A 14,100-nucleotide genomic window follows, 5' to 3' on the forward strand; every position below is an offset into this window, starting at 1 on the left:
CATTTTCAGCGTTAAAACAGCACTGCAGCTATTACAAGTCTTGTTGGTATAGGTGTACCGCACACCTTTTAGTCTGTAACGCAACGTCAGTACCGCACTCGTAAAAATGACATTTTTTCATGGGATTCCCATAGCGCCGGTATTATGAGTTTTGCGGTGAGACTAAAAAGTAAGCGTTACAGCCTAAAACGACAAGATCCGTACCACCATCTAAAGTCAGTAGTTATGAGTTTTACACTACAAAGCTGTAGCATAAAACTCATAACTAATGTGTTACAAAGTACACTAAACACCCATAAACTACCTATTAACCCCTAAACCGAGGCCATCCCGCATCGCAAACACTATAATAAATTTATTAACCCCTAATCTGCCGCTCCCGACATCGCTGCAACTATAAAATTTTATTAACCCCTATTTTGCCGCTCCCGACATTGTCACCACTATACTAAAGTTATTAACCCCTAAACCGTCGCCCTCCCGCATCGCAAACACTATTTAAATATTATTAACCCCTAATCTGCCGTCCGCCCACATCACCCCCGCTATACTAAAGTTATTAAGCCCTAAACCGCAAGCCACTATAAAAAATCTATTAACCCCGAAACCGAAAACACCACACAACAAAATATACTAAATAAAACTATTAACGCCTAAACCGAAAGCCCCCCACATCACAATAAACTAATTTAAACTAGTAACCCCTAAACCTATCGCCACTTACAATTTCCCTATCTTAAATTAAAACTTACCTGTCAAATTAAAAAAACTAACGGCGAGATTACGAGTTCTGCGTTAGCCTTAAAAAGCAGCGTTAAGGGGTCCTAACGCTGCTTTTTGTCTAACGCTGGTATTACGAGTCAGACAGGAAAGGGTCACTTTCTTTCCACGACTCGAGGCTACCGCAAATCCCCTTACGTCAATTGCGTATCCTATCTTTTGCGTATCCTATCTTTTCTATGGGATTTGCCTCACGCTGGTATTACGAGTCTTGGAAGAAATGACTCCAACCGCAAAAAAAAGTCAGCAGTTAAGAACTTTATGGGCTAACGCCGGAACATGAAACTCTTAACAAAAGTGCTACAAAGTACACTAACACCCATAAACTACCTATGAACCCCTAAACCGAGCCCCCCCCCCACATCGCAAACCCTATAATATCAATTTTTAACCCCTAATCTTCCGACCGGACATCACCGCCACCTAGATTATCCCTATGAACCCCTAATCTGCTTCCCCTAACATCCCCGACACCTATATTATATTTATTAACCCCTAATCTGCCCCCCCAACCTCGCTGCCACCTACCTACACTTATTAACCCCTAATCTGCCGACCGGACATCTCCGCCACTATAATAAATGTATTAACCCCTAAACCGCCGCACTCCATCCTCGCAAACACTATAATAAATTGTATTAACCCCTAATCTGCCATCCCTAACATCGCCGCCACCTACCTACAATTATTAACCCCTAATCTCCCGACCCCAACGTCGCCGCTACTATAATAAAGTTATGAACCCCTAAACCTAAGTCTAACCCTAACCCTAACACCCCCCTAAGTTAAATATAATTTAAATTAAACTAAATCAATTTACTATAATGAAAAAAAATATTCCTATTTAAAACTAAATACTTACCTATAAAATAAACCCTAATATAGCTACAATATAACTAATAATTATATTGAACTTTGCATTTATTTTAACTAGGTACAATAGCTATTAAATAGTTAATAACTATTTAATAGCTACCTAGTTAAAATAATTACAAAATTACCTGTAAAATAAATCCTAACCTAAGTTACAATTACACCTAACACTACACTATCAATAAATTAATTAAATAAATTAACTACAATTATCTAAACTAAAATACAATTAAATAAACTAAACTATAGTACAACCCCCCCCCACTAAATTACAGAAAATAAAAAAGAATTACAAGAAGATTAAACTAATTACACCTAATCTAATCCCCCTAATAAAATAACAAAGCCCCCCAAAATAATAAAATGCCCTACCCTATCCTAAATTACAAAGTAATCAGCTCTTTTACCAGCCCTTAAAAGGGCTTTTTGCGGGGCATTGCTCCAAAGTAATCAGCTCTTTTACCTGTAAATAAAAATACAATACCCCCCCAACATTACAACCCACCACCCACATACCCCTACTCTAACCCACCCAAACCCCCCTTAAAAAAACCTAACACTAACCCCCTGAAGATCTCCCTACCTTGAGTCGTCTTCACTCAGCCGAGCCGAATTCTTCATCCAAGCGGGGCAAGAAGAGGTCCTCCATCCGGGTAGAAGTCTTCATCCAAGCGGGGCAAGAAGAGGTCCTCCATCCGGTAGAAGTCTTCATCAAGGTAGGGAGATCTTTAAGATGGGTTTTATTTTTTAAAAGGGTATTAGAATAGGAATAATCTTTGTTTTTTTGGATAATTTTGTTTTGTTTTTTGTAATGGTAGGTTTTTTTATTTTTTGTAATGGTAGGTTATTTTATTTTTTGTGATTTTAGAGTTTTTTTTATTTTTTCTAATGTTAGGTTTTATTGTAGCTAGCTTAGGTTTTATTTTACAGGTAAGTAAGTATTTAGTTTTAAATAGGTATTATTTAGTTCATAATAGTAACTAATTTAGATCTAATTTCATAAAGTTACTGGGTGTTAGGGTTAGGGTTACGTTAGGTTTAGGGGTTAATAGTTTAATTTAGGTTGTTGAAATGGGGGGGCTGGCAGTTAATGGGGTTAATAGTTTTATTTAGTGGTAGTGATGTGGGAGGCCAGAGGTTTAGGGGTTAATAGCTTTATTTAGGTGGCAGCGATATTGGGAGCGGCAGATTAGGGGTTAATAACTGTAGGCAGGTGTCGGCGATGTCGGGGGCAGCAGATTAGGGGTATTTAGAATCGGGGTTTATGTTAGGGTGTTAGGTTTAAACTGTATTTTATCGTCCCCATAGACATCAATGGGGCTGCATTACGGTGCTTTTGTTTCCGCGATCGCAGGTGTTAGTTTTTTTTTTGCCGGCTCTCCCCATTAATGTCTATGGGGAAAGCATGCATGAGCACGTCAAACACAGCGCTTGTTTTGGGAGCGGTATGGAGCTTAAAATCTCCATATCGCCCGCACAAGCAGTGTTTTTTTAAACTTGTAATAGCAGCGCTATAGGGAATTAAATAACGCCACTTTTGTGGCGTTCTTTACTTTCCCTATAGTGCTCAAAACTCGTAATCTAGGTGATTGTGAGTAATGGATCCTAAATTGTAAGGATTATGCAGAATAAACGTAGCTGTAGTTTGCCCTGTATGCATGACACAATGCCCTATGCCATGAGTGCTTACAGTATGCCTAGGGTGCATCCTGTGTACTGTGTCAGTGAGAGTGCAAATCCCTAATAACATATATATATATTAAAAATAACATTTTCTTCTAAGTGAAGAACAAAGGTATTTGAAATATTACTTAATGCATGTTTGGTTTTTGCCTAGCGCACCTTCAGGTTAGTGCGCAAATGAAAGCTAGAAGAGGTTTTTGTAGAGCGTCTAATAGAAAGTGAAAGGGAGTTAGCGCGGTCATGCTATCCGACCTCCATATTAATTGGTATATCACCTTTATTCTACAGAAATATATGCGAATATAGAACATTCACCTAGATTGCGAGTTTTGCGTTGCAGCTCGTAATGCTGAAAATATGGCATTTTCAGCGTTAAAACAGCACTGCAGCTATTACAAGTCTTGTTGGTATAGGTGTACCGCACACCTTTTAGTCTGTAACGCAACGTCAGTACCGCACTCGTAAAAATGACATTTTTTCATGGGATTCCCATAGCGCCGGTATTATGAGTTTTGCGGTGAGACTAAAAAGTAAGCGTTACAGCCTAAAACGACAAGATCCGTACCACCATCTAAAGTCAGTAGTTATGAGTTTTACACTACAAAGCTGTAGCATAAAACTCATAACTAATGTGTTACAAAGTACACTAAACACCCATAAACTACCTATTAACCCCTAAACCGAGGCCATCCCGCATCGCAAACACTATAATAAATTTATTAACCCCTAATCTGCCGCTCCCGACATCGCTGCAACTATAAAATTTTATTAACCCCTATTTTGCCGCTCCCGACATTGTCACCACTATACTAAAGTTATTAACCCCTAAACCGTCGCCCTCCCGCATCGCAAACACTATTTAAATATTATTAACCCCTAATCTGCCGTCCGCCCACATCACCCCCGCTATACTAAAGTTATTAAGCCCTAAACCGCAAGCCACTATAAAAAATCTATTAACCCCGAAACCGAAAACACCACACAACAAAATATACTAAATAAAACTATTAACGCCTAAACCGAAAGCCCCCCACATCACAATAAACTAATTTAAACTAGTAACCCCTAAACCTATCGCCACTTACAATTTCCCTATCTTAAATTAAAACTTACCTGTCAAATTAAAAAAACTAACGGCGAGATTACGAGTTCTGCGTTAGCCTTAAAAAGCAGCGTTAAGGGGTCCTAACGCTGCTTTTTGTCTAACGCTGGTATTACGAGTCAAACAGGAAAGGGTCACTTTCTTTCCGCGACTCGAGGCTACCGCAAATCCCCTTACGTCAATTGCGTATCCTATCTTTTGCGTATCCTATCTTTTCTATGGGATTTGCCTCACGCTGGTATTACGAGTCTTGGAAGAAATGACTCCAACCGCAAAAAAAAGTCAGCAGTTAAGAACTTTATGGGCTAACGCCGGAACATGAAACTCTTAACAAAAGTGCTACAAAGTACACTAACACCCATAAATTACCTATGAACCCCTAAACCGAGCCCCCCCCCCCACATCGCAAACCCTATAATATCAATTTTTAACCCCTAATCTTCCGACCGGACATCACCGCCACCTAGATTATCCCTATGAACCCCTAATCTGCTGCCCCTAACATCGCCGACACCTATATTATATTTATTAACCCCTAATCTGCCCCCCCAACCTCGCTGCCACCTACCTACACTTATTAACCCCTAATCTGCCGACCGGACATCTCCGCCACTATAATAAATGTATTAACCCCTAAACCGCCGCACTCCCTCCTCGCAAACACTATAATAAATTGTATTAACCCCTAATCTGCCATCCCTAACATCGCCGCCACCTACCTACAATTATTAACCCCTAATCTCCCGACCCCAACGTCGCCGCTACTATAATAAAGTTATGAACCCCTAAACCTAAGTCTAACCCTAACCCTAACACCCCCCTAAGTTAAATATAATTTAAATTAAACTAAATCAGTTTACTATAATGAAAAAAAATATTCCTATTTAAAACTAAATACTTACCTATAAAATAAACCCTAATATAGCTACAATATAACTAATAATTATATTGAACTTTGTATTTATTTTAACTAGGTACAATAGCTATTAAATAGTTAATAACTATTTAATAGCTATCTAGTTAAAATAATTACAAAATTACCTGTAAAATAAATCCTAACCTAAGTTACAATTACACCTAACACTACACTATCAATAAATTAATTAAATAAATTAACTAAAATTATCTAAACTAAAATACAATTAAATAAACTAAACTATAGTACAAACCCCCCCCCACTAAATTACAGAAAATAAAAAAGAATTACAAGAAGATTAAACTAATTACACCTAATCTAATCCCCCTAATAAAATAACAAAGCCCCCAAAATAATAAAATGCCCTACCCTATCCTAAATTACAAAGTAATCAGCTCTTTTACCAGCCCTTAAAAGGGCTTTTTGCGGGGCATTGCTCCAAAGTAATCAGCTCTTTTACCTGTAAATAAAAATACAATACCCCCCCCAACATTACAACCCACCACCCACATACCCCTACTCTAACCCACCCAAACCCCCCTTAAAAAAAACTAACACTAACCCCCTGAAGATCTCCCTACCTTGAGTCGTCTTCACTCAGCCGAGCCGAATTCTTCATCCAAGCGGGGCAAGAAGAGGTCCTCCATCCTGGTAGAAGTCTTCATCCAAGCGGGGCAAGAAGGGGTCCTCCATCCGGTAGAAGTCTTCATCCAAGCGGGGCAAGAAGAGGTCCTCCATCCGGTAGAAGTCTTCATCAAGGTAGGGAGATCTTTAAGATGGGTTTTATTTTTTAAAAGGGTATTAGAATAGGAATAATCTTTGTTTTTTTGGATAATTTTGTTTTGTTTTTTGTAATGGTAGGTTTTTTTATTTTTTGTAATGGTAGGTTATTTTATTTTTTGTGATTTTAGAGTTTTTTTTTATTTTTTCTAATGTTAGGTTTTATTGTAGCTAGCTTAGGTTTTATTTTACAGGTAAGTAAGTATTTAGTTTTAAATAGGTATTATTTAGTTCATAATAGTAACTAATTTAGATCTAATTTCATAAAGTTACTGGGTGTTAGGGTTAGGGTTACGTTAGGTTTAGGGGTTAATAGTTTAATTTAGGTTGTTGAAATGGGGGGGCTGGCAGTTAATGGGGTTAATAGTTTTATTTAGTGGTAGTGATGTGGGAGGCCAGAGGTTTAGGGGTTAATAGCTTTATTTAGGTGGCAGCGATATTGGGAGCGGCAGATTAGGGGTTAATAACTGTAGGCAGGTGTCGGCGATGTCGGGGGCAGCAGATTAGGGGTATTTAGAATCGGGGTTTATGTTAGGGTGTTAGGTTTAAACTGTATTTTATCGTCCCCATAGACATCAATGGGGCTGCATTACGGTGCTTTTGTTTCCGCGATCGCAGGTGTTAGTTTTTTTTTTGCCGGCTCTCCCCATTAATGTCTATGGGGAAAGCATGCATGAGCACGTCAAACACAGCGCTTGTTTTGGGAGCGGTATGGAGCTTAAAATCTCCATATCGCCCGCACAAACAGTGCTTTTTAAACTTGTAATAGCAGCGCTATAGGGAATTAAATAACGCCACTTTTGTGGCGTTCTTTACTTTCCCTATAGTGCTCAAAACTCGTAATCTAGGTGATTGTGAGTAATGGATCCTAAATTGTCAGGATTATGCAGAATAAACGTAGCTGTAGTTTGCCCTATATGCATGACACAATGCCCTATGCCATGAGTGCTTACAGTATGCCTAGGGTGCATCCTGTGTACTGTGTCAGTGAGAGTGCAAATCCCTAATAACATATATATATATTAAAAATAACATTTTCTTCTAAGTGAAGAACAAAGGTATTTGAAATATTACTTAATGCATGTTTGGTTTTTGCCTAGCGCACCTTAAGGTTAGTGCGCAAATGAAAGCCAGAAGAGGTTTTTGTAGAGCGTCTAATAGAAAGTGAAAGGGAGTTAGCGCGGTCATGCTATCCGACCTCCAGATGTTAGCGTGCCTGAGTCTTTCACTCACACTCTAACTTTTTATTTTCAACTTGTAATGTGAGTGCAAGAATAGGAGCGCTATTGATTTAACTTGAGCGCAATTAGTGCTCAATAGCGTTAATATTTTTGTGCTCCACTGGTAATTGAAGCCTAAATGTTTATAGAAAACTCAGTTTACATACCAGCAATAAAGAAAGTTACAAAGTTGTCTAGTAAAGCCTCCAGATCATAGTTATCTTCCAAATCTGTAGATAAACAAAAGGAAAAGATGTATCATGGTTGCCAACAGTTAACAAGACCAGATGCACTTTAGTATACAATAGTCACTTTGTAATGCTATGTCTGCTTTACAGAACTAGTCAAAGGGTAAAATATATACATAGGATAATGAAATAAAGGTCCAAACACACATCATGGCACAGTTTATTCCACTACATACTCTTCCCATTCATCCACAACCCTGTATAGCTAGATAAACTGCTCTCAAGATAAAATTTGCTTTTCTAAGATTCCTTAAAGGGATACTAAACCCAAATTTTTTCTTTCATGATTCAGATAGAGCATGCAATTGTAACCACCTGTCTTATTTACTTTTACTCCTATTATCAATGTTTCTTCGTTCTCTTCCTATCTTTATTTAAAAAGCAGGAATGTAAAGAATGAAGTCCTATCAGTTTGTAAGGTCCCTTAAAGGGATACCAAACCCAATTATTTTCTTTCCTGATTGAGACACTTTCTAATGTACTCCTATTATCAATTTTTCTTCATTCTCTTGCTATCGTTATTTAAAAAGAATGAATATAAAGCTAACGAGCCAGCCCATTTTAGGTTCAGAACCCTGGATAGCGCTTGCTTAAAAACGGGCCGGCTCATAAGCTTTACATTTGTGCTTTTTAAATAAAGATAGCAAGAGAATGAAGAAACATTGATAATAGGAGTACGTTAGAAAGTTGTTTAAAATTGCATTCTCTAGCTCAATCAGGAAAGAAAAAAAAAATGGGTTTGGTATCACTTTAAGGGACAAACTGATAAGACTTCATATATAATCTTGCTAGAGCTGAGAGCTTTAGATCACCAAGTCAAGAAGCTTGTTGGTGGACTTATGAGTGGAGTCACAGCAGGTGAAGATCATGGTGTTTTATCAGCAGAGCTGGGCAAGAGTCTGGGGGATTGTCACACTCATCAGCCAAACAGGGCTTCTGCACCCCTTATATCCCTATCCCTGCACAAAAGTGAGTACACAATCCTACTCCAACTATTCTACACCTGAATAATACCGTCATTGCTTCACTGTGACCATACCTGCCATTACCCAGCATTGTGCCATAACTCATCTCTTAGCCAACTACCTTTGTATTTATACCTTGCTCAACCAAAACCTAATTTACCCCATTCTCAATATACTATATCTGTAATATTAATGCCAGTAATACAGCAACATATGCATAAACTTTATTGTAGTGCATAACAGCAGCACACTATAGGAAAACATAAGAAAAAGGAAATTTATGCTTACCTGATAAATTGATTTATTCTATGATACGACGAGTCCACGGATTCATCCTTTACTTGTGGGATATTATCCTCCTGCTAACAGGAAGTGGCAAAGAGCACCACAGCAGAGCTGTCTATATAGCTCCTCCCTTGACTCCACCCCCCAGTTATTCAACCGAAGGTATAGGAAGAAAAAGGAGAAACTACAAGGTGCAGAGGTGACTGAAGATTTAAATCAAAAAATATAATCTGTCTTAAATTGACAGGGCGGGCCGTGGACTTGTCGTATCATAGAAGAAATCAATTTATCAGGTAAGCATAAATTTCCTTTTCTTCTATAAGATACGACGAGTCCACGGATTCATCCTTTACTTGTGGGATACAATACCAAAGCTACAGGACACGGATGAACGGGAGGGACAAGACAGATACCTAAACGGAAGGCACCACTGCTTGAAGAACTTTTCTCCCAAAAATAGCCTCTGAAGAAGCAAAAGAATCAAATTTGGAAAATTTGGAAAAGGTATGAAGGGAAGATCAGGTCGTAGCCTTATGAATCTGTTCAACAGAATCATCGTTTTTAAAAAAAAACATGTGGAAGCCACCGCTCTAGTAGAATGAGCTGTAATTCTTTCAGGAGACTGCTGTCCAGCAGTCTCATATGCCAAACTGATGATGCTTTTCAGCCAAAAAGAAAGAGAGGTAGCCGTAGCTTTTTGACCCCTATGCTTTCCAGAATAGACAACAAACAGAGAAGATGGTTGACGGAAATCCTTGGTCGCTTGTAATTAAACTTCAAGGCACGAACCACGTCCAAGTTATGTAACAGACGCTCCTTCTTAGAAGAAGGATTAGGACACAGAGAAGGAACAACAATTTCCTGATTAATATTCTTATTTGAAACAACCTTAGGAAGAAATCCAGGTTTGGTACGCAAAACCACCTTATCAGAATGGAAGATAAGATAAGGCGAGTCGCATTGTAACGCAGATAGCTCAGAAACTCTTCGAGCAGAAGAGATAGCAACTAAAAATAGAACTTTCCAAGATAGAAGTTTAATATCTATGGAATGCATGGGTTCAAACGGAACCCCTTGAAGAACATTCAGAACTAAATTGAAACTCCATGGCGGAGCAACAGGTTTAAACAAAGGCTTAATTCTAACCAAAGCCTGACAAAACGACTGAACGTCTGGAACATCTGCCAGACGCTTGTGTAGTAAGATTGACAAATCAGAAATCTGTCCCTTTAAGGAACTAGCTGATAACCCCTTCTTTAATCCTTCTTGGAGAAAGGACAAAATCCTAGGAATCCTGATCTTAGTCCATGAGTAGCCTTTGGATTTGCGCCAATAAAGATATTTACGCCATATCTTATGGTAAATTTTCCTAGTTACAGGCTTTCTAGCCTGAATCAAGGTGTCAATGACCGACTCAGAGAAACCCCGCTTAGATAAAATCAAGCATTCAATCTCCAGGCAGTCAGCCGCAGAGAAACTAGATTTGGATGTTGGAACGGACCCTGAATGAGAAGGTCCTGTCTCAGAGGCAGTTTCCATGGTGGCAGAGATGACATTTCCACCAGATCTGCATACCAAGTCCTGCGTGGCCACGCAGGCGCTATCAAGATTACCAAAGCCTTCTCCTGTTTGATTCTGGCAATCAGACGAGGCATGAGAGGAAAAGGAGGAAACACATAAGCCAGGTTGAACGACCACGGTACTACATCTATAAGTACTGCTTGAGGATCCCTTGATCTGGACCCGTAACAAGGAAGTTTGGCATTCTGACGGGATGCCATCAGATCCAATTCTGGTGTGCCCCATTGATGAATCAATTGTGCAAACACCTCCGGATGGAGCTCCCACTCCCCCGGATGAAAAGTCTGATGACTTAGAAAATCCGCTTTCCAGTTCTCCACTCCTGGGATATAGATTGCTGATAGATGGCAAGAATGAGTCTCTGCCCATCGAATTATTTTGGAAACCTCTATCATCGCTAGAGAACTCTTTGTTCCCCCTTGATGATTGATATATGCTACAGTCGTGATATTGTCCGACTGGAACCTTATGAATCTGGCCGAAGTCAGCTGAGGCCACACCTGAAGCGCGTTGAATATCGCTCTCAGTTCTAAAATATTTATTGGAAGTAGGGCCTACTGCTGAGTCCACACACCCTGAGCCTTTAGGGAATTCCAGACTGGGCCCCAACCCAAATGGCTGGCGTCCGTCGTCACTATGACCCATGCTGGCCTTCAGAAGCACATTCCCTGGGACAGATGATCCTGTGACAACCACCAAAGAAGAGAGTCTCTGGTCTCTAGATCCAGATTTATCCTCGGATGATAAATCTGCATAATCCCCATTCCACTGTCTGAGCATGCACAGTTGCAGTGGTCTGAGATGTAAGCGAGCAAATGGAACTATGTCCATTGCCGCTACCATTAGTCCAATTACCTCCATACACTGCGCCACTGTCGGCCGATGAATGGAATGAAGTGCTCGGCAAGTGGTTAAGATTTTTTACTTTCTGACCTCCGTCAGAAAAATCTTCATGTCTACAGAGTCTATCAGAGTTCCTAGGAATGGAACTCTTGTTAGAGGAACAAGTGAACTCTTTTTTATGTTCACCTTCCACCCGTGAGATCTTAGAAAAGCCAACATGATGTCCGTGTGAGATTTGGCTAAATGGTAAGTTGACTCCTCAATCAAGATATCGTCCAGATAGGGCGCCACTGCTATGCCCCGCGGCCTTAGCACTGCCAGAAGGGACCCTAGCACCTTTGTGAAAATTCTGGGAGCAGTGGCCAACCCGAAAGGAAGGGCCACAAACTGGTAATGTTTGTCCAGGAAGGCGAACCTGAGGAACTGGTGATGATCTTTGTGGATAGGAATGTGAAGATACGCATCCTTCAAATCCACGGTGGTCATATATTGACCCTCCTGGATCATTGGTAAAATTGTTGAATGGTCTCCATCTTGAAGGATGGGACTCTGAGAAATTTGTTTAGAATCTTGAGATCTAAAATCGGTCTGAAAGTTCCCTCTGTTTTGGGAACCACGAACAGATTTGAGTAAAACCCCTGCCCCTGTTCTACTTTTGGTAGTAATAGCTCCCTCCACCTTAGGGACCGTCTGCCACGAATCCCGAATGGTGTCAGATATAGGAAACATTTTCTTAAAAGTAGGAGGGGGAGAGAACGGAATGCCTGTTCTATCCCATTCCTTAGTAACAATGTCCGAAATTCTTCTAGGGACTGGAAAAACATTAGTGTAAGTAGGGACCTATAGGTATTTATCCATTTTACACAATTTCTCTGGTGGAATGGCAATAGGGTCACAATCATCCAGAGTCGCTAAAACCTCCCTGAGTAACAAGCGGAGGTGTTCGAGCTTAAACTTAAAGGCCGTCACATCTGAGTCTGTTAGAGGGAACATCTTTCCTGAATCAGAAAGCTCTCCCTCAGACAGCAATTCCCCCACCCCCAAATCAGAATACTGTGAGGGTACATCGGAGATGGCCAATAAAGCATCAGAGGGCTCAGTATTTACTCTAATACCGGACCTACTGCGCTTACCCTGCAAACCAGGCAGTTTAGATAAAACCTCTGTGAGGGTAGTAGACATAACTGCGGCAATATCTTGCAGGTTGAAAGAATTAGATGCACTAGAAGTACTTGGCGTCGCTTGGGCGGGCGTTAAAGGTTGTGACACTTGGGGAGAAGGAGATGGCATAACCTGATTCTCTTCTGACTGAGAATCATCCTGAGACATACTTTTATCAGCTAAAATATGTTCTTTGCAATGTAAGGCCCTTTCGGTACATGAGGGACACATTTTAAGTGGGGGTTCCACAATGGCTTCTAAACACATGGAACATTGACTTTCATCAATGTCAGACATGTTAAAACAGACTTGAAACACTTTATTTTATGAAAAAAATAACAATCTGAAAAAACGGTACTGCGCCTTTAAGAGAAAAAAAGCATACAATTTTTCCAAAACTGCTTTAAAATGATAAAATTATCACAATTTTATGATAAATGCATCCCAACTTGTCAGCTAAGTTTGCCCCACTAGGAAAGGAACACTTAACCCTTACCAAAAAAACGTTGTGTTATAAAACGTTAATTCAAACAAAAACACCCCCTGCACCTCGCCACAGCCCTGCTGTGGCGCCTACCTGCCCTCAGGGGTCTGTAAAATCAGATTAACCCTTCGATTAGGCCCAAACTGTCTCTGACAGGCCCACCGGAATTGGAGCTTGCTGCTTGTCTGTGAAAAACAACTGCGCAACTGAGGCACAAAAATAGGCCCCGCCCATCTCACTCGATGTCTCACAGCCTAAAATAACCGCACCAGAGCGGTGTAAAATCTAGCCAAGTGGGTTCATATACCCATTAATGAAGCCATGTGTACCCTCCATTTGTAAATAAAGTAAAAACGTTTGCCATCAAAAACGTTAACTGTAACTCCCAGCATAGAAACGTTTGTCCACAAACATCATATCATCAGTGTCAACCATTTTTATATAGCCCAATATACAGGTCCAGTAATACCCCTCTCTATACATTAGGATTACTGCTTACCCTTTCCCTCATGGGGATACTGTCAGCCAATTCTGAAATAACACAGTCTCTCCAGAAAAAAATGACTGAACATACCTCACTGCTTATAGCATGAAAAACGTTCCTCACACTGAAGTTTAAGTACTCCTCAGCCATTCTGTGGGAACTACCCTGGATCTCAGTAACAACTGATAAGATCATCAGTCTCCAGGCAGAAGTCTTCATCCATCTGCTGCCTGGGAGAAAATAGCACTCACCGGTACCATTTAAAATAAAAAAGTCTTGCTTGAAGAAAATAAAAACTAACATTTTATTACCTCTTTCACTTTACCCTTCCTATTACTTAGAGTAGGCAAAGAGAATGACTGGGGGGGGGTGGAGTCAAGGGAGGAGCTATATAGACAGCTCTGCTGTGGTGCTCTTTGCCACTTCCTGTTAGCAGGAGGATAATATCCCACAAGTAAAGGATGAATGCGTGGACTCGTCGTATCTTATAGAAGAAAATATGTTATGTCCCTGTATTTAGAATCAATCTGTGTACTCTGCATGTCTCTATGACGTTGCTTTTGCGTATTCGTTTACAGAAGGAATTGTGAGATGTCTGTGATTTAAAACATTTCTAGCAAATAAGAGGATTTTATGTTGTGTTAAATCAGCAGGAGATGGTGTTAGATGAGCACATGTTAGTGTGCAACGTCTTT

At 40.0% G+C, this 14,100-nt stretch overlaps 1 protein-coding gene across 1 annotated transcript in view; it reads right to left on the bottom strand.

Moving 5' to 3' along the window:
- Window positions 1-14,100, bottom strand: part of LOC128644857 (cholesterol 24-hydroxylase) — a 118,698-nt gene that overhangs the window by 35,655 nt on the left and 68,943 nt on the right. Inside the window, exon 9 of the mRNA XM_053697478.1 lies at window positions 7,522-7,584. Within this exon, the coding sequence (XP_053553453.1) occupies window positions 7,522-7,584 (63 nt within the window). The remainder of the gene's footprint in view (window positions 1-7,521; window positions 7,585-14,100) is intronic.

The sequence above is a fragment of the Bombina bombina genome, chromosome 1, assembly GCF_027579735.1.
Source record: "Bombina bombina isolate aBomBom1 chromosome 1, aBomBom1.pri, whole genome shotgun sequence".
Classification (NCBI taxonomy): domain Eukaryota; kingdom Metazoa; phylum Chordata; class Amphibia; order Anura; family Bombinatoridae; genus Bombina; species Bombina bombina.